The 19,937-nt window shown below is 44.5% G+C and overlaps 1 protein-coding gene across 2 annotated transcripts in view; it reads left to right on the top strand.

The window, feature by feature from the left end:
• Nucleotides 1-13,529, top strand: part of ATXN7L1 (ataxin 7 like 1) — a 530,170-nt gene extending 516,641 nt beyond the window's left edge. The window contains exon 9 of one of the 2 annotated variants that reach the window (XM_069229851.1): nucleotides 12,846-13,529. In XM_069229851.1, coding sequence (XP_069085952.1) covers nucleotides 12,846-12,887 — 42 coding nt within the window. In that variant the 3' untranslated portion in view covers nucleotides 12,888-13,529. The remainder of the gene's footprint in view (nucleotides 1-12,845) is intronic. The other variant, XM_069229852.1, reaches the window with a different exon arrangement.
• Nucleotides 13,530-19,937: the final 6,408 nt, after the last annotated feature.

Here is a 19,937-nt window from a genome sequence, read left to right on the forward strand (position 1 = left end):
CTACATTGAAGATATATCATACATGCAGACTAAAGCTTTCAATCTAGTCTACTGACATTATCAGTGAAAAGCCTACTGAAAATTTGCATGCCCTCAGGCCCTTATGCAAAATTTCTATACAGGCCAGTTGCAACACATATATGGGTTTCCATAATAAACACAAAGAGACCTACTGGTTTGGTTAGAACATTCACAACGTAGAAGAAATGCCTACTGGCTTTGCCAGAACTAATTACGAGACACATCCAAAAGTGTTAAATATTAGTGAAAGTATCCCCTCAGAAAATAACAAAACTGTATTCAGACTTAACATACCATGTTACAAAAGCCACAGATCCGTGGTGGACCCCCTTTACCTAGCAACATTTTGTGATGCTCCACAGACAAGTTACATTCCCCCCCAGGGACATCACCAAAGCTTGGCTATATAGGGTTTTAAGAAGGCGTCCTGCGCCTCTTGGCCAAACGTTAGACCTTACATGGTTCTATGTAGATGACCTGCTCCTTCTGGGCACCCCTCCAGGTAGATTTGTGTGAGGGAATTTCTCCCTGCTATGGCTGACTTTGGGGCGCACCACAGCCAGGATGGGACTTAAACATAGATTCATGAGGTGGACGCATTTGTCCAGGAAGCCTCAACTTCAGGTTTACAAACAGTACTTAAAAGAATAAGAAAATAAATACATATGTCAAATATTTCAAAATACACTGAACTACATTATATTTTAACATATTTAAATCTTCACAGATGGTCGACGGAGTACCACAGCAATTCCTAAAGATTAGTGGTAATAGGTAGGGAAGTACTATAAAACCTACTTCTTCCCTATAAATAAGGCCCTAATCCACCATACCATGCACTGTATTCTCACAATTTATGTGATTTCTGATGTCATAAGTGTTTATTGTAAATGCTACTATTTTAGTAGGTATAAGTAATATAATAAGAAAGAGTATAAGCAGTGCTTGGATAAGGTGCGAGTTATAGTTAATGAAGTGTGGCTACCGAGTTGGATACATTCTGTGTGGAGTTGCACGAGTTAAAATGATTTGAAGGTGTGTAAATTACAAAATAAAGATAAGTATAAGTTTAAAATGTATACTTTTTTGTGTAGTTTAAATTTGGGGCCATATTTATACTTTTTGACGCAAAACTGCGCTAACGCAGTTTTGCGACAAAAAAATTAGCGCCGGCTAACGCCATTCTGAAGCGCCATGCGGGCACCGTATTTATTCAATGACGTTAGCCGGCGTTAGCCGCCGGCGCTGCCTGGTGTGCGTGAAAAAAAATGACGTACACCAGGCAGCGCCGGCGTAGGGGAATATGGAGCTTGGGCGCCAAAAAATGGGGCAAGTCAGGCTGAGGCAAATTTTTCGCCTCAACCCGATTTGCGCCATTTTTTCGACTCCCAACCCCCATTGAAATGACTCCTGTCTTAGCAAAGACAGGAGTCATGCCCCCTTGCCCAATGGCCATGCTCACGGGGGACTTCTGTCCCCTGGGCATGGTCATTGGGCATAGTGGCATGTAGGGGGGCACAAATCAGGCCCCCTTATGCCACAAAAAAATAAAAATAAAAATACTTACCTGAACTTACCTTAATGTCCCTGGGATGGGTCCCTCCAGCCTTGGGTGTCCTCCTGGGGTGGGCAAGGGTGTCAGGGGGTGTCCCTGGGGGCAGGGGAGGGCACCTCTGGGCTCCTTCCGAGCCCACAGGTCCCTTAACGCCTGCCCTGACCAGGCGCTAAAAAACTGCGCAAAAGCGGCTGGATGTCATTTTTTTTGACCCGCCCACTCCCGGGAGTGTAAATACGGCGCACATGCCTCAGAGTCAATTTTTTAGACGGGAACGCCTACCTTGCATATCATTAACGCAAAGTAGGTGTCCACGCTAAAAAATGGTGCAAACTCCATGGACTTTGGCGCTAGACGCATCTAACGCCAAAGTATAAATATGGAGTTAGTTTTGCGTCGGAATTGCGTAAAAAAAAAACGACGCAATTCCGGCGCAAACAGAGTATAAATATGCCCCTTGGTTTGTATCTTAAGCAGTGGTTCCCAACCTTTTTGACTTCGGTGGACACCCGCTTTATCATTACTGGAGCCGAGGGACCCCCACTGAATACTTCTTGGAATCAAGGGACCCCCTCTTCCTCCCTCCCCTCTCCCCACTGAATCATTACAGAAAGCTGCAGACCTTATCTGGTAATATTATTTAATTTTCTTAGGAGTCGCGGACCCCCTGAGGAGGCTTTGCAGACCTCCAGTGGTCCCGCACCACAGGTTAGGAACCACTGATTTAAAGAATAAATGCAGTTATAGTAATTTAAAGGTGGTCCGTAAATTAAAAGTTTAAGTTATAACTATAACTTTAGAATTTGTAATCTTTGCGTAGTGTAGGCTTGGTTTGTAGAGAACGAATAAATAAAGTGCTCCTAACTAAAACATAACTTTAATCTTTGTTTTTTTCATTGAATGTATATAGTTGCTTAAAATCAGTATCAGGTAGCTCTTTAGGAATATTTCTTAAAATAAACTTTTTAATTGGCACCAAACACATCCTTGCTATTGCTAGTCAACACTGGGATGTGAACCGCCATGTAACTGATTTCTCTAGGTCTTCAAGCAACACCCTCCACAATATCTTCTTACTCTGTGGTCATATCACGGCTGATTCATATACTCAGGTATTCAAAGGGCTCAGACTAGTATCAGTGGTGAAATCTTCCATTGTTGCTTCATCAGAGTCAGGCAACGGATACAGGATTGATTTAGTCTGCTTCATCTGAAAACCTGAGGTCATCCAAAACTGCTCACTGGTCTCAAACACTAATGAAAAAACTATGGGCCTGATTATGACCTTGGCTGATGGGATACTCCGTCACAAACTGACAGATATCCCGTCGGCCATATTAAAATGGCAAGTGGGATATCCATCACGTTTGTAACGTAGTATCCCATCTGGCAAGGTCGTAATCAGGCACTATGGGGGTCATTCCGACCCTGGCGGTCATGGACCGCCAGGGCCGGGGACGGAGGAAGCACCGCCAACAGGCTGGCGGTGCTTCAGGGGCAATTCTGACCACTGCGGTAAAGCCGCGGTCAGAAAAGGGAAACCGGCGGTTTCCCGCCGGTTTTCCCCTGCCCCAGGGAATCCTCCACGGCGGCGCTGCCGACCCCCTACCCGCCAGCCTGTTCCTGGCGGTTTACACCGCCAGGAAGAGGCTGGCGGGAACGGGTGTCGTGGGGCCCCTGGGGGCCCCTGCAGTGCCCATGCCACTGGCATGGGCACTGCAGGGGCCCCCTAACAGGGCCCCATTAAGATTTTCAGTGTCTGCAAAGCAGACACTGAAAATCGCGACGGGTGCCACTGCACCCGTCGCACACCAGCAACTCCGCCGGCTCCATTCGGAGCCGGCTTCATCGTTGCTGGGGCTTTCCCGCTGGGCGGGAGGGCGACCTTTTGGCGGTCGCCCGCCTGCCCAGCGGAAAAGTCAAAATGACCGCTGCGGTCATTTGATTGCGGTACGGTCTTTTGGCGGTCCCCCTATATCTGGATTTCTCATGCACAGTAGGATGCCATCTCTATAAAAGAAATATTGTGTTTTAGGTCCCCTTGTCACTTCTGCAAAATGTTAACGTACAAGTGCAGAAATTAGCGGTAATACAGGGCTGCCCAGTCTCATTCCTCAAGGTATTTACGCACATTAGTCATTAGGTTGTTGGTTTAAATCTTTGCTGAGACCCTCGAATACAGCAGAAAAACCCATGAGTTAAAAATGTCACACTCCATCGCACGCCTTGCATGCATTGCAAGTCCAGTGCAACAAAAGGTTTGAGGGCATCTAAATTGGCTATCCATTTGATAATCTAGGGGTCCGTCAGATATTCTGTAATGAAGAATAGTTAGTTAATATTTGATATGGTGTTTCATCTAGAGATAAACCTTGCTTGGCCTTTTATCAAAGGACCAGCGACCCTTGAAACAATGTTCACCAGAGTAATTTCCAGTATTTTGTTACTGACATTTCTAATTGAAAGATGTCAGGGCGGATCACATTCAAGCTGCTCTTTTAGAAGCTGGTACAGCTCCCAGCATTTTTTAATGAGCCTGGAAGTGATTGCGTGTTTAGGGCTTTATTTATGTGCCTCCAATAATATAGGTGCCAGGATATCTATATATTTTTAGAAAATGGTGTTGGTGTAAGTTATAAATATAAAATTAATAGGTAGTCTATCACCTCATTACCCCCCCCCCCCCCCCCAAAGGTCTTGCCACTCCCTATGTTTTGTATGGCCCATTGGTTGGTAGCAGTTGATGAGATGGTTCATTTTACCCTGCACTCACTTTTCCATGAGGGTGAAAGGAACCTCAATCCTTAGATATGATCTCTGTTCAGGTTTAATATGTTTCTGCTTGGTGTATATCGGTCTTTTCCATGTTGTGTTTTCTACTGAAAATCTTTTTTCCACAGCCTTACAGCATATTGATCTATTCTATTCATTCTGTACCACCAAAAGCCCTTTTACCAGCAAAACTATTAGATGTTATCCATTAACTATGTTCATAATTTAAATTATTGAATAGTTTCGAGACAGGTGCAAGGCAAATATGTGTTCGATGGCATGTGTAGCTGCAGATACACATGCTGTGCACTGTTCCTGCCATCTAGTGTTGGGCTCGGAGTGCTACAAGTTGTTTTTCTTCGAAGAAGTCTTTTCGAGTCACGGGACCGAGTGACTCCTCCCTTTCGGCTCCATTGCGCATGGGCATCAACTCCATCTTAGATTGTTTTCTTTCCGCCATCGGGCGTGTTCCTCTTCGCTCCGTGATTCGAAACGGGAAAGTATTAAAATCCTCGAAAAAAGCGTCGGTATTGTTTGTGTTCGGGAAAGATCTTCTATCGACACCAACAAGACAGCCGTTTCGTGATCCCTTGGGGATTCCGCGCCCAGCCGAGGCCTGGTCGGCCAACCACACACGTCGTCAAAGCCTCATGGACTGGACCCCCTTCCATTTATGTCCGACGTGCCATGCTAAGTATCCATATACAGACCAGCATCGGGTCTGTAATCTGTGTCTGTCACCGGAGCACAGAGAAGATACTTGCGAGGCCTGCAAGTCCTTTCGGTCCTTGAGAGTTAGGAGGGCGAGGCGCACGCAGATGGCGTCAAAATCATTGGAACACCTCGACGTCGAAGAGGAGGAGATGGCTATCTCCATCCAGGGATCGGTCTCGGACGACTCCGATGGAGACCGACCGCCTACAGCAGGCCAAAAAGTGAGTACACCTGCCCCAACCCAACCCCAAAGTCAACCGAAAAAACATAAGGCCTCGGGGACGCCACTGCCTAAAGGTCATGGCTTGACCCATAAAAAAAGCTGTGACCAAGCAACACCTTTGGCACAGAAAAAGGCCAAAATCGTGCCGAAGTCTTCCGACTCGAGCCGATAAACCGGTGCCGAAAAAAGTCGACATCGCCTTGTCGAATACACTAAGCGTCGAACGAGCCTTTCGGAGCCGAGGCCAACCATCACCATGGGCATTTCGGTGGCGAGAAAACCGGCTTCGGAGCCGAAAAAGACCTCTTACACAGAGGAACATGGGCTCTCCAAACAACTAAAGGAGAGGCACAGATTTGAAGGGGAGCGGGACATTGAAGAGTTTTAACAAACACAGGCACGGATACAGATCCATAAGGATACTGGAAAGATCCAAACTGCCCCTCCTCTCAAATTCAAGAGAAAGCTGGCTTTTCAACCACAAACAGAGACTGAGACTGATCAGCCAAGAGCTAAAGTGGCTAGGGAGAAATCACCAACTCGCCATTTTTCGCCAGAACTTTCTCCCCCGCATTTGCCACAAAGCACAGAGTCACCAATTGACACGCTCACTGCACAGTCACCCACACATACTGTGCAAACGCAAGATGATGTAGACCCCTGGGACCTCTGCGATCCCCCTGTCTCGGACAATAGCCCTGAGTGCTACCCCTCAAAACCATCTCCACCGGAGGATAGCATCTCGTACACCCAGGTCTTGGCCAGGGCTGCTGCATTCCATAATGTCAGTATGCATTCTGAGCCATTGGAGGATGACTTCCTCTTCAATACCTGGCCTCCACGCATGCATAATTCCAGAGCCTGTCTATGCTACCAGGCATGCTTAAGCATGCACAGCAAGTGTTTCAAGAGCCGGTAAAGGGAAGAGCCATCACACCACGGGTGGAAACAAAAGTACAAACCACCCCGTCGGACCCAGTGTTTATTAAGCAGCAGCTCTCACCGGACTCTGTAGTGGTTGGTGCCGCAAGGAAACGAGCAAACTCACAATCATCGGGAGATGCACCACCTCCGGATAAAGAGAGTTGCAAATTTGACGCAGCGGGAAAGAGAGTGGCGTCGCAAGCTGCCAACCAATGACGTATTGCAAATTCACAAGCCCTCCTCGCCTGTTACGACCAAGCTCACTGGGATGAAATGAGTGACATCATCCAGCATCTACCTAAAGAGTATCAAAAACGGGCTCAACCAGTGGTAGAGGAAGGGCAAGCAATTTCGAACAATCAAATTCGTTCGGCACTGGATTCCGCTGACACTGCCGCAAGAACTGTGAACACGGCAGTCACAATTATGAGACATGCTTGGTTAAGATCCTCAGGATTCAAACCTGAGATACAGCAGGCAGTATTGAACATGCCTTTTAACCAGCAACAACTGTTTAGTCCACAAGTGGACACAGCCATCAAAAAGATGAAGAAAGACACTGACGCGGCCAAAGCCATGGGCGTGCTCTACTCATCCCAGTATAGAGGGACATTTAGGAAACCGCAATTTAGGGGAGGTTTCAGACAGCAACCTTCAGAGGCATCCACCTCTCAAGCAAAACCCACCTACCAATCCCAATATCAGAGAGGGGGTTTTGCGGATCCTTCAGGGGACAATTCCCAAGATCAAGGGGAAAGTTTCAGCCCACCAAGCAGGCCCCTAACAACAAACAGTGACTTGACTGTCACCCTTCCCCAACACACATCACCAGTAGGGGGAAGACTAACACTTTACCACAAACATTGGTCAGACATAACCACGGACACATGGGTCCTATCAATTATCCAACATGGTTACTGCATAGAATTCACACATTTCCCCCCAGATATTCCCCCAAGAGCGCACAAACTTTCGGCACAACATCTAGACATGTTACAAATAGAGATACAAGCACTATTAACAAAACAAGCCATAAAACTAGTACCTCACCAGCAAAAAGGAACAGTGGTTTATTCCCTATATTTCCTTATTCCCAAGAAAGACAAAACACTAAGACCAATTTTAGATCTCAGGACATTAAACCTTTTCATCAAATCAGAACACTTCCACATCGTCACACTACAAGATGTAGTCCCCTTACTGAAACACGGAGAATACATGGCAATACTGGATCTAAAAGATGCGTATTTCCATATACCCATCCATCCATCTTGCAATTGCCACTCCAAGCCCGCAGAGAGTTCAATCATTTCAAACTATGGTGTCAAACATACAACCAAATCACCATTACACAGTCAGATTTGTCATGAAACTCCTAAGCATGATGGCATCATGCATCACTATTGTCCCAAACGCGCGGCTACACATGGGGCCCTTACAGCAGTGCCTAGCAAAACAACGGACGCAGGCACAGGGTCAACTTCAGGATCTAGTGTTGATAGACCGCCAAACACACTATTCGCTTCAATGGTGGAACCCTGTAAATTTAAACAAAGGGCGGCCATTTCAAGACCCTGTGCCTCACTCCATTCTCACAACAGACGCTTCGATGATTGGGTGGTGAGCAACCCTAAACAATCACAATATACAAGGACAATGGGACAGTCAACAAAGACAACTACACATAAATCTCTAAGAACTAATAGTGGTCTCCCTAGCACTAAAAGATTTTCAACCCCTTCTAGTACACAAACACATTCTTGTCAAAACAGACAATATGACAACAATGTACTACCTAAACAAACAGTGGGGGACAAACTCATCACAACTATGCCTCCTAGCACAAAAAATGTGGCATTGGGCAGTTCACAACAACATTTGCCTGATAGCGCAATATGTACCAGGCATTCACAATCAGTTAGCCGACCATCTCAGTCGAGATCACCAGCAAACTCACGAGTGGGAAATACATCCCCAGATTCTACAAGAATACTTTTACCACTGGGGAACACCAGACATAGATCTGTTCGCAACAAAACAAAACGCAAAATGCCAAAACTTTGCATCCAGGCTCAGTCCAAGGGCAATGCTCTATGGATCAATTGTTCAGGGATATTTGCTTACGGTTTTCCCCCTCTCCCACTCATTCCTTTCCTAGTCAACAAACTGAGTCAAAACAAACTCAAACTAATACTCATAGCACCAGCGTGGGCTCGCCAACCGTGGTACACCACACTGTTGGACCTCTCAGTAGTACCTCACATCAAAGTCCCAAACAGACCAGATCTGTTAACACAACACAAACAACAGATCAGACATCCCAATCCAGCATCTCTCAACCTAGCAATCTGGCTCCTGAAGTCTTAGAATTTGGCTATCTAATCCTTTCAACTGAGTGTATGGAAGTCATTAAACAGGAAAGAAAACCGACAACAAGGCATTGTTATGCTAATGAATGGAAAAGGTTTGTTTTCTACTGCCAAGCAAACCAAATCACACCGTTAGATGCCTCCATACAAAACATTGTAAGTTATTTACTACACCTACAAAAAGCAAATCTCGCTTTTTCTTCCATCAAAATTCATCTCACTGCAATCTCTGCTTACCTGCAGATTAAACATACAAAGTCACTTTTTAGAATACTAGTTATTAAAGCGTTTATGGAAGGACTAAAAAGGATCATACCTCCAAGAACCCCAGCAGTTCCCTCGTGGAATCTTAATATTGTACTTACACGACTCATAGGCCCACTGTGAGAAAACAGGGCTGATTGCAGAGGCCCCATAACTTTTTGCCCCCATTTTCCTCTTTTTGCTGGTGTTTTCCTGACTTTGATGGTGCCCTGGGTACTGCTAACCAGTCCCAGGGCCTGTGCTCTGTGTAAAATGGATATGCAAATTAGGCTAATTATAAGTGGCTAAGTTAACCTACCTATAAGTTCCTAGTATATGGTAGGGCATGTAGGTTTAGGGACCACAGCATAGGTGGTGCACACCTAGGTGCATTGCTGAGGTGCCCAGTGTCATTTTAAAAGCAAGCCTGCCTTGCTGGCTGCTTTTAAATTAAAGTTATATGCAAATTCGACTTTGGAATTAAAGGTACTTCCAAAGTCTTAAACTACCTTATTTTTACATATAAGTCACCCCTAAGGTGTGCCCTATGTGCCCCTAGGGCTGGGTGCCATGTAACTATAAGCAGGGACTTTATAAAAATAGATTTATAAGCCCTGGTGAGGTAAAAACAGCCAAATTTGTTTTTCCCTCATTGAAGTAAATGGCCTTCATAGGCTAGAATGGGCAGACTTTATTTTAAATTTTAAAGTCTCCTTAAATGTTACATACCAAGAATTTGGTATCAAATTAATTGTTGTAATAAATCCCACAACTTCCAGTTGTTGGATTTAATATAACTTGTTCAGGTAAAATGTTTAGACTTTACCTAAAAAGTTGCCAATTTCAGCTCTGCATTGTTTTTGCTGCTGTGCTCTGATTGGCCAGCCTGCAGCAGCTTCTGCCAGGCTGCCTTGATTAGGTGTGAAGTGGCCTGGCTTCACACAAAGGAATGTGCTTGGGGGAGAGAATCTCCCCTCAGCAGATGGTGAGGCAGGAAGGGGGAGGGCTGCCAAACTGGTCTTCAAAGGCAGAGAAGGACATTTGCAGCACCCAGCAACACCCCCACATCCTGCAACCCCAGACAATTAGGTGCCCCCTTGATTAGATTAGGAGAGGGCAGGAGAGGGGTGTGTTTATGATTTTTAGCCACACCAGTGGGTGGGCTCAGCCAGATGTAACCTCCAAAAATCAGATTCAGCCATGTTGGATTTTTAGAGAATGTTGCCTTTTGGGATGGATTTTTGCCACACTTCCCAGGAAGTGGTCATCACAGGGGGACGACCCTGTACCTGATCGGAGGACCAGGACCCCCCTGCTTTTCACCCAGGAGCAAGGATAAAACTGGCAGACCTGCACCCACACCTCAGATCCCCTCCAGAATTCAACAAGAAAGGAACTAAAGAAGAAGAAGGACTGCCCTGCTGGACCCCTGGCCTGCACCTGGACCCTGCACTCAGAAGGACTGCACCAGCTGCACACTTGGGCTTCACCACAAGAAGGACTTTGCCTGGCTTCAACTGGTTCAAGGAGGGACTCCCTGTTTGCTACAGGTGAAAAATTGCTAAACCAGAGTCCCCTGCACCAACTCCTGAAGAAAGCGACCAGCTAACCACTGTCCAGTGGCCAAAAAGGAGTTTGCGCCAGGTGCATTCTGGGAGTTGAAGTCCGCACCCCCCAAGGACCATCACAGAACTTCTGGACCCTTGGGGTGAGCTGTGGACCCCAAAAGAACCTTAAAAGAACATCTGGGTGAAGCCCCAGAAGTTTGGAAAAGATTTGAGAATTTTTGGAAAAAAGCTCCAGAGAGGGACCGACCCGCCGCGGAAATTCTAGCCGGCTTGCCTCAACCGCGACCCGGCCTGACTTCGTGGTTCGTCCCGGTAAAGAAAAACATCCAAAAAAGAGACTAAGGGCCTGATTACAACTTTGGAGGACGGTGTTAAACCGTCCCAAAAGTGACGGATATACCACCTACCGTATTACGAGTTCCATAGGATATAATGGACTCGTAATACGGTAGGTGGTATATCCGCCACTTTTGGGATGGTTTAACACCGTCCTCCAAAGTTGTAATCAGGCCCTAAGTCCGAACGTAAAAAGTTGACCGGGACCTCCCAGCCATCGTATCCGAGAAGGGCTCCATGGACGTCGGATCAAGATCCAGGTTTACCCCGGTCGAAGGATTTTCATCTCGAAAAAACGACTAAGTCCGAAGGTAAAAGTCTCCACCGAGGAAACCCACATCGCGTATCCGGACAAGGGCTCCAGGAGGTCGGATTCAACTGGCAGGTTCGTCCCGGTGAAGAAAAACTTCAAAATAAAGACTAAGTCAGAAGGTAACTTTTTAACCGAGGCCTCCCGCGACCTGTAGCTGAGCAGGGCTCCATCGCGGTCGGCCTGAAAGTTTGACTTTGCCCCGGTCGAGGTGCAGCCAGATGACCCGATTGGCGCTTTTTGTTTCTAAGCGCTAGAAAAGTAATAATTCTTTAAAAATTCATATCTCCGGTTCCCCTGAACCGATTTTAATCGTTTTTGTGTCGTTTTAAAGATAAAAATATAAACTATTTTTATAAATTGGTTTTGGATTTTTAAACTGTTTCCTGTGTTTTATTTAATTACTGTTTTGTGATATTTGAATGCTTTACACTTTGTCTCCTAAGTTAAGCCTTGACGCTCGATGCCAAGCTACCAAGGGTTGAGCTGGGATTAATTTACTGAGACCTAACTGTACCTATGTGGAGGTTAGTGGCTTGTTGCTAGGTGTAGGTACCTACCTGCCCTACCAATAACCCATTTTCCAACACCCACCTTTTGAGCCCATGCATTCTTGCCAAATCCAATTCTTAACTTGGAAGGTAGCATTTCTAATAGCCATCACTTCACTACGAAGAGTTAGCGAAATACAGGCGTTCACTATCGAAGAACCATTTATACAAGTACGCAAACATAAAGTGGTTCTCCGCACAAATCCAACATTTCTGCCAAAAGTCATTTCACCGTTTCATTTAAACCAAACTGTGGAGCTCCCAGTCTTCTTCCCACAGCTAGACTCAGTAGCAGAAAGAGCACTGCATACATTAGACATAAAAAGAGCACTAATGTATTATATAGACGGAACAAAACCATTTCGTAAAACTAAGCCATTGTTTGTTGCTTTCCAAAAACCCCATGCTGGTAACCCTATATCCAAACAGGGCATAGCCAGATGGATAGTCAAATGCATACAAACCTGTTACCTCAAAGCTAAAAGAGAGTTACTCATTACACCAAAGGCACACTCCACTAGAAAGAAAGGAGCAACAATGGCCTTTCTAGGTAACATACCAATGACAGAGATTTGTAAGGCAGCCACTTGGTCTACACCTCATACGTTTACCAAACAATACTGTGTAGATGTGTTAGCAACACAACAAGCCACAGTAGGACAGGCTGTACTAAGAACATTATTTCAAACAACTTAAACTCCTACAGGCTGACCACCGCATTGGGAGGGGGTTACTGCTTTGTAGTCTATGCACAGCATGTGTATCTGCAGCTACACATGCCATCGAACGGAAAATGTCACTTACCCAATGTGCATCTGTTCGTGGCATGTTCCGCTGCAGATTAACATGCGCCCTCCCACCTCCCCAGGAGCCTGTAGCCGTTTAAGTTGCAATTATAAATTGTATATATGTAAATAAACATTCCTTTACCACAAACTATGTACATACATATCTATTCCATTGCATTGACATCTTTAGTATTCTCATTCTACCAGTCCTACCTCACCCTATGCGGGAAAACAATCTAAAATGGAGTCGATGCCCATGCGCAATGGAGCCGAAAGGGAGGAGTCACTTGGTCCCGTGAATCGAAAAGACTTCTTCGAAGAAAAACAACTTGTAACACTCCGAGCCCAACACTAGATGGCAGGAACAGTGCACAGCATGTGAGTCTGCAGCGGAACATGCCTCGAACAGATGTACACTGGGTAAGTGACATTTTCCATTCTTTGTTCAAATCTGATTCCCTTCTCTTTTAGAAAACATCGCAATGGACTGACAGAGTACGTCCTCCTCCCTGACTAGAGCAGATGGCCATCCAGTGTCTGTACCTGCCAGCAACCGACTTTAACCATCTTTTATTTTCCACTGGTCTTCTATTTTTAATTTGTTCTATGTTTTTTTAACCTGCTCTGAAAAACTATAACGCAAGAACCTTATGTGTCATCTAAATTTGCCTCGCTGATTGCACTATTGTTTTGTCATTTCCTTTTCGGAATTGGTCCACTTGTACAGCTAACTTTGTTAAACAGAACAGTGTAAAGTCAGTATTTCACTGCAAAATAATGAAATATGTTATGTGTTGCTTCCATCGATCCATCAAGGTATACATGTTAATTATTAAGCTGCAATTATGTTATGTAATGCAATTTATTTCACTTTGAAAGGCAAATTTATGTGTTGCTGCTAAATATTCCCCATTGTTTTTCTGAACCTGCTGGAAACATATATATCTGGTAAGGGGAAACCTAAATAAGAGCTTACAGAGACTGCTTCATCACCGTGCAATGTATTATGCATTATTTTTAATGCCTTTTCCAAATGTGGGAGTATGATACTTTTGCCCCTGCCACTGAGTGCTCTCCCGGTTATATGGTAGGGACATATCATGTACATAAACCTTACTACTGAAAGTGGAATAAAACAAAACCTCACAGTATGACAAAAAAGAGAACTAACCCATTTTCAGTACACAATACATTTGGAATTTCAGATAGGGCACACATTTAGACCACTTATTGGGCAATGTTTTTTGTTGCTGGCTGTGTTTCTCGAGCACACTAAGGCCCATATTTAAACTTTTTGACACAAACCAGAGCCAGCGCAAAAGTTTACCGCCGGCTAACGACATTCCAATGCACCAGCCGGGCACCTTATTTATGGAATGACGTTAGCCGGCGCTGCGACCTGGTTTTTGTCAAAATAAATTACTCAAACCCGGCTGCGCAGGCGTAGGGAAGAATGGGGGTTGTGCGTCAAAGAATGGTGCAAGTCAGGTTAGAGTCAAAACTCTTGGCTACAGCCTGACCTGCACCATTTTTTGACGCACAACCCCCATTAAAATAACTCCTGTCTTAGTAAAGACAGGAGTCATGCCCCCCTGTCCAAGGGCCATGCCCAGGGGACTTCTGTCCCCTGGGCATGGCCATTGGGCACAGTGGCATGTAGGGGGGCCCAAGTTAGGCCCGCCTATGCCACTTAAAAAAAAAATGTATACTTACCTCCATTTACCTGTACTTACCTGGGAAGCGTCCCCCCATCCATCGGTGTCCTCCAGGCGTGGGCGATGGCGGCAGGGGGTGTCCTTGGGTGCAGGGAAGGGCACCTGTGGACTGCTTCCATGGTCAGAGACCATGGAAATGAGCCCACAGGTCCCTTAACGCCCGCCCTGACCCAGGCGTTAAAAAACGGTGCACATCAGGCTGGGCGCCATTTTTTAAGGCCCACCCCCTCCTGTGCATCAAAATGACGCGGGAGGATAAATAAGGTGCAGATGCCTTAAAGTCATTTTTTGCACAGGAACACCTACCTTGCATATCATTAGCGCAAGGTAGGTTTTCTCATTCAAAAAATGATGCAAACTTCATAACGTTGGCGCTGGACGGGTCCAATGCAAAAGTATAAATACGGAGTTGAGTTTACGCCAAATTTGCATTAAAAAAATGACGCAAATCCGACACAAATAGAGTATATATATTGCCCCTTAATATGTTAAAGTGGCTTCTGATCTAGTTTCTGTTTCATTCATTTCTATTCATTTACACAGCACTGTGTCCATCCATAAAGTATTGAGGTGTTGAGAAAGGTGAAAACTTCTTGTCAGAGAGGAATCAACCATGTTGTTAATGATTTCCTGAATTTCAGATCAGGTTTAATCTAGATAGCCTAAAGAGTTTTCCACCATGTAACAACTTCGACCAAGAAGGCTTGGTAAGAACTGAAGGGGTGGAGAGGCAGCACAGAAGAAGAAAGAAGATGCTCAATGTCATCACATGAATGCAGTTAGTTTGTTGTTGTGTTTGTTTTAACAAAATTTTATTGATGTTCAGCCTTTTGTTAAATTGTGGTACAGACATTTCCCACTGTGGTTGATAAAGAGAAATTAACCAATTCTTTGGGCCATTATGTAAGATAACAAGAATAATAGGTTTACAGTCCTGTAATGAGGAATGGCAATTGTAAATAGACACATAGCGCATCAGTGGCATTAGCAATAGTCGTCTGTCAGATCTTTCAATCAGCACAAATCAAAGGCAATACAAAAAACTCCCAACCTCCTCCTTCCTTAAACTGGACATCATTCCTATAAGTTCTTTCTTAGTGTAGCATGTAATACTGGATCATGATAGTGTATAGTAACATCTGTGAGGTCCTGGAGTATTGTAAAGAGCAAGTCATGGCAGTATCATTGGGTATAGGTGTAATTGCGCCTGCAGGAGTTCACATGAATACAGTTATAATGACTCCATGCATCTAAAGTAAAAAAACACAACCTTTGATGACTAGATATCCGAGAGAACAATAAGCATGTCATGTTTCTAGTGTCAATGGGAAACGGTCTAAAACAATCAGCGAAGTCCTGTTTTTTATTAATGTCAGGGCAGTTTTAATATACCCCACCCCCCATTTCCACCCTACCCCTGCCCATACCCTAAGCTAAGATGGAATAACATGCTGATGAATTGTCACTATAGCTTTGTGTGATTTGTGGTTTTGAGGCTTGTAGGTATGAGGTTACATTTTCCTCAATAGCAGACCCATTGCGTCTTCTCTTAAACATGTTTCTGGTCAGGTCCTTGTTCGTGACTGCTGCTTTTCTTAGCAGTAATAATTACCACTGTAAACTTTATTCTGCTGCCCTTTGCTGCATGTGCCATTATGGTGCTCAGAGCCAAATTAAAATAATGGGTTCTTTAGCACCTTCCATCTCCTTTAGTTTCAATATTTGTATGTCTCCAAACCACTGTAAGGTAGAACATGAATGTATTAACAAAAGAAATTGCATTTATCCACTATATAACGTATACCAGGAATTCTTTCCATTGGGCAAGACATGGAGCTCCCTGTGAAAGATCTGTAAGTGAACACAAATACTCTCCCCTAGGTGAAGAGATTATACCTCCTTTGTGTATAAATATTATTTATTTTAAACCAGGAACCGTTAAAAACATGTCAGTGCACATGTCTGCAGTTAAAAATGACAACCAATGTGTCACTGCAGACTGTGGGACTGGCCTGTTCCCAACATATGTTTTACCCATATTAAACTCATACGACCACAGTAAATGTGACACATTGACTTGTCAAAAGAAAACCAGCTGTTCTGCCAAAAGCTTGTGCCAAAGCTGTGAAAAAGATCTAGGTTCATGCCCTATCTACAGTAAAGGTCTGTCTTCCTTGGGCCTAGGCTCCCACATGAGAGGGCTGACACAGTAAAGCGTATTGTTTATCTGGCCTGTTAACGGCTGATAGGTCCTTTGGACAGAAGCCCTGTTCCACTAAAACCTATAGAGTAAGATACCATGTGCTTAATCCAGCATCCCATACTGCCAATCACACCTAAACCAGGAAGACCCAAGCACTAACATAGCATTCCCACAACACATATACCCAATCTCTTACACATCCCACACACACCCTCAGACTACAGAACACACATTCCAGTTCATGCTCATTACTGCTCCCTCTGCAGTACTCCATGCACCAGATATTTCCGACCTCATCACTTTTCACAAGCTTGATGACACGATTCACCCCTAAATCCTTTCACATCTTTCCTCCCATTCACTATAGCAAACATCATGTGGACCGCTCAGTTTAAAAGATGAGGTTATCTTGCAGTCATTTACGAGTCCTCCTGGTCTTGCACCCTACGCAAACAAGTGACACTCAACTCCATGGAGCTGCTGACATTCAATTTCCCACTCTGCAACTCTGGCCACCACCTTCATCTCATCTACATGCCTCTCAGTTAGAGCAAGGACTTAATTGATTGATTCTCCAATCTCCTCACTACCTCGTCCATTCAGCATGCTCACATCACCCTCATGGGTGTCTTCAACCTTTGAGACAACACAAGCTCACATAAAACAGGAGACACTCTATTCAAACTCATCAGCAAACTCAGCATGGCACAGCGTGTTGCACATCAACACACTCCAAAGGCAACATGCTCGACCTTGCCCTCTCAATATCACCAGCAAACCAATGCAAACCAACCATAACCCTGGACAGGACCGACTACTTTGCCATCCCTATCTCCCTACTCAGCATGCTACAGCAAATCAAGATCAACACAAAAGATAACTAGACCATCAGATCCTTAAACAACTTTTCCAAACACAACCTAATGGTTGCACTCATCTCCCACTCTGTCAACTTTACGTATGAATGCAACTTCTAAACAACTTCAAAACGTTTTTGGGAAAACCATCTGAATATCCATTCACCAAGTAAAGCACATAGGTTCAAGCCAAAGCCTTAAGAACCTGGGACTTAAAAATCCTTGCTGATAATAAACAATCCATTCGCAGAAGCAAAGAAAATGGAACAAAAACAGAAATCCTGATGACCTCCTGATACGAAACATGCAGACAGCTCATCACATCAGCCAAAGCAAAGTACTATACCAGCACCATTAGTGAAGCCACCAACAAAAGCAGAACTTTTTTTCAATTCAATTGAGAACTGCATTAACACCCCAATGGATCCAGCTAATTCTCACCACATAGAAATGTATAATGCCATCAAACTTCTTCAGTGAAACAATACAGAAAATTACACATGGACAAGCCGCTTTCTCTCTTACATCTACCTTTTCCTGTAGAATCCCCTAATTATCAGCCTTCTCTTGCAACATACTTAACTCCCTCAAAATTTCTCATGACGATATCTTATTCGTGTTCTTCATCAAAGCTCTCTCTGAGAACACTATCTCACCCCTACTCACCATTGTCAATGCCTCACTCAAGGCATCTTCCCAGAAGATCTCAAAGCATGCCAGATCCCTCCACTCCTAAAGAAACCTGCTGTAGAACCTGATAACCTCACCAGCTACTGGCCTATCACTCACCTACATTCATCTGCAAGAATATTGAAAAAAAGTCTATGCTCAACTCAAAGATCACATCAGTGCTAACCAGCTCCTGCACGACTATCAGTCTGGCTTCAGATCATGCTGAAGCACAGAGACACCTGCTTTACACATTGTAGATGATGCCCTCTTGATCACAAATGAAGGGATGACCCTGGCCTCCTTATATTGCTGAACCTTTCAGCTACCTTAAAAACAGTTGACCATCCCACCAGAATATGCACCCTGGAGTCTCGAAAGGGATTCACTAGCAGTGTCCTTCACTGGTTTTCCTCCTACCTTCCCAACCAACACCAGTTTGTTCATACAGCCACCTCCACGTTACAAAAGATATGGAGCCCAAAGAGTTCCATACTGTCGCCTGTCAAGTTCAACCTGTACATGGTGGTAACTCGGTGCTCTACTCGCAGATTACAGCATCAAGATTCACCAATATGCCAAAGACACACATTTCTACTTGAAAGTCTCCTCAGATCCAGAATTCTAATGCCTAAAACACTGCCTACTAATCACCCAAAAGCTGGATGTCTGAGGTCTACCTATAACTCTACTCAACAAAGGCAGAAATATCACAAGAAGCAATATAAACCTGGTTCAGTTAAATAAACCTTAAAGGCTTCGAACAACAACCTTCATCAGATGTCAAGTCACTCGGATCCACCCTGGACGCCAACCTTACCTTCAAGGAACACATTGACAAAAAACATGGCCTGGTGCAAGCTCTCTTCTAAAGAAAATGAAACTGTTTCTTCCAAAAAGAAACTTCAGAAATGCTGTTGAAGCCCTTGTACTCTTGTATCAATTGAAGGTGGCAATGCCCTGCTCCATGGCCTGCCAGACTCCTCACTGGTGCCCCTAAAGGGCGTCCTATAATTCAGAGCACATCACACCCATCATGATCAAAACTCCGCTGACTCCTCCTGCCAGCCCACACCATCTTTAAACTAGCTGTGTAATTCATAGAGCCATCACAACCAGCACCCCACATATCTTGCAGATATGTTCACCATCTCTGGTCTGCACAGACTAAAAAATGTAAAAAAAGAAAAAAGGCAGCAGAAGCTTTTTCATCTGTGTACCCAGGATCTGGATTAAAATTCCAGGACCACCCTAAACTGCTCCAATTTAGGAAGAAGCTGAAGACGCTCCTCTTTAAAGAACTCTTCATCACAATGCATTACCCGTTCTCAACCTAGCTATCTTTCCTATCATTTGTCAACTTTTTGCTTGTCTTTGACCTTGCGCAGCACTTTGCTGCCTTTTGGCTAGGTTCAAACTAGAACAAGGATATACATACATATATAAAATTTGGTTTTCCATGGAAGGGTTTGATTTCATCCCATCTTTCTGTCCTCAGACAGCAACCCAGGTATGGAGACACAAGTTAACATCTCCTAAGAAGCTTTATCCGGGGCCTGAGGATTTCTTTATCTTGGGCTCCCAGTGCCTCATCTTTCATGGCTCAACGTGTGTCCTTCCTTTAGTCATAGGTTTTGCGCATATGACATCATGTGCTATTCTTCTGTTGTTTGGAGCACTGAGTCTACTGAGTAAGATATATTTATCAACCGGAAGCAGAATGTGAGCGACCCCATTATCAGAAACTGATCCTTTGGACACAGGGCCTAGTCTGACACAGGACATGTGGCATAGTGGTAACACTGAGATGCTGCTTGGCTTTACACAGAGACACCTAGCAGTTTCGGCAGCCTTACACAAGTTATCTTCCTGAATTCCTGCAGCTTGAAATAATGCACTTTGCTACTTAGGCCAAGACTTCAGCAGTAGAGAACAAATCTTTCACCATGCTGTTGGTTCACTCTGCCTCAACCTCATTGTATTCTAGCAAAAACTTTATGAGCTTGCCATGATACCTCAGTTCTCCAGTCACAAAGCAAATAGCAGTAGGGGTTGGGAACGCCTCTATTACCATCGAAGAAAGAGTTTATTTGAGCTTTTTGGGGGGAGTTACTGGTTA

Source organism: Pleurodeles waltl, chromosome 4_1, assembly GCF_031143425.1.
Source record: "Pleurodeles waltl isolate 20211129_DDA chromosome 4_1, aPleWal1.hap1.20221129, whole genome shotgun sequence".
Taxonomy (NCBI): Eukaryota; Metazoa; Chordata; class Amphibia; order Caudata; family Salamandridae; genus Pleurodeles; species Pleurodeles waltl.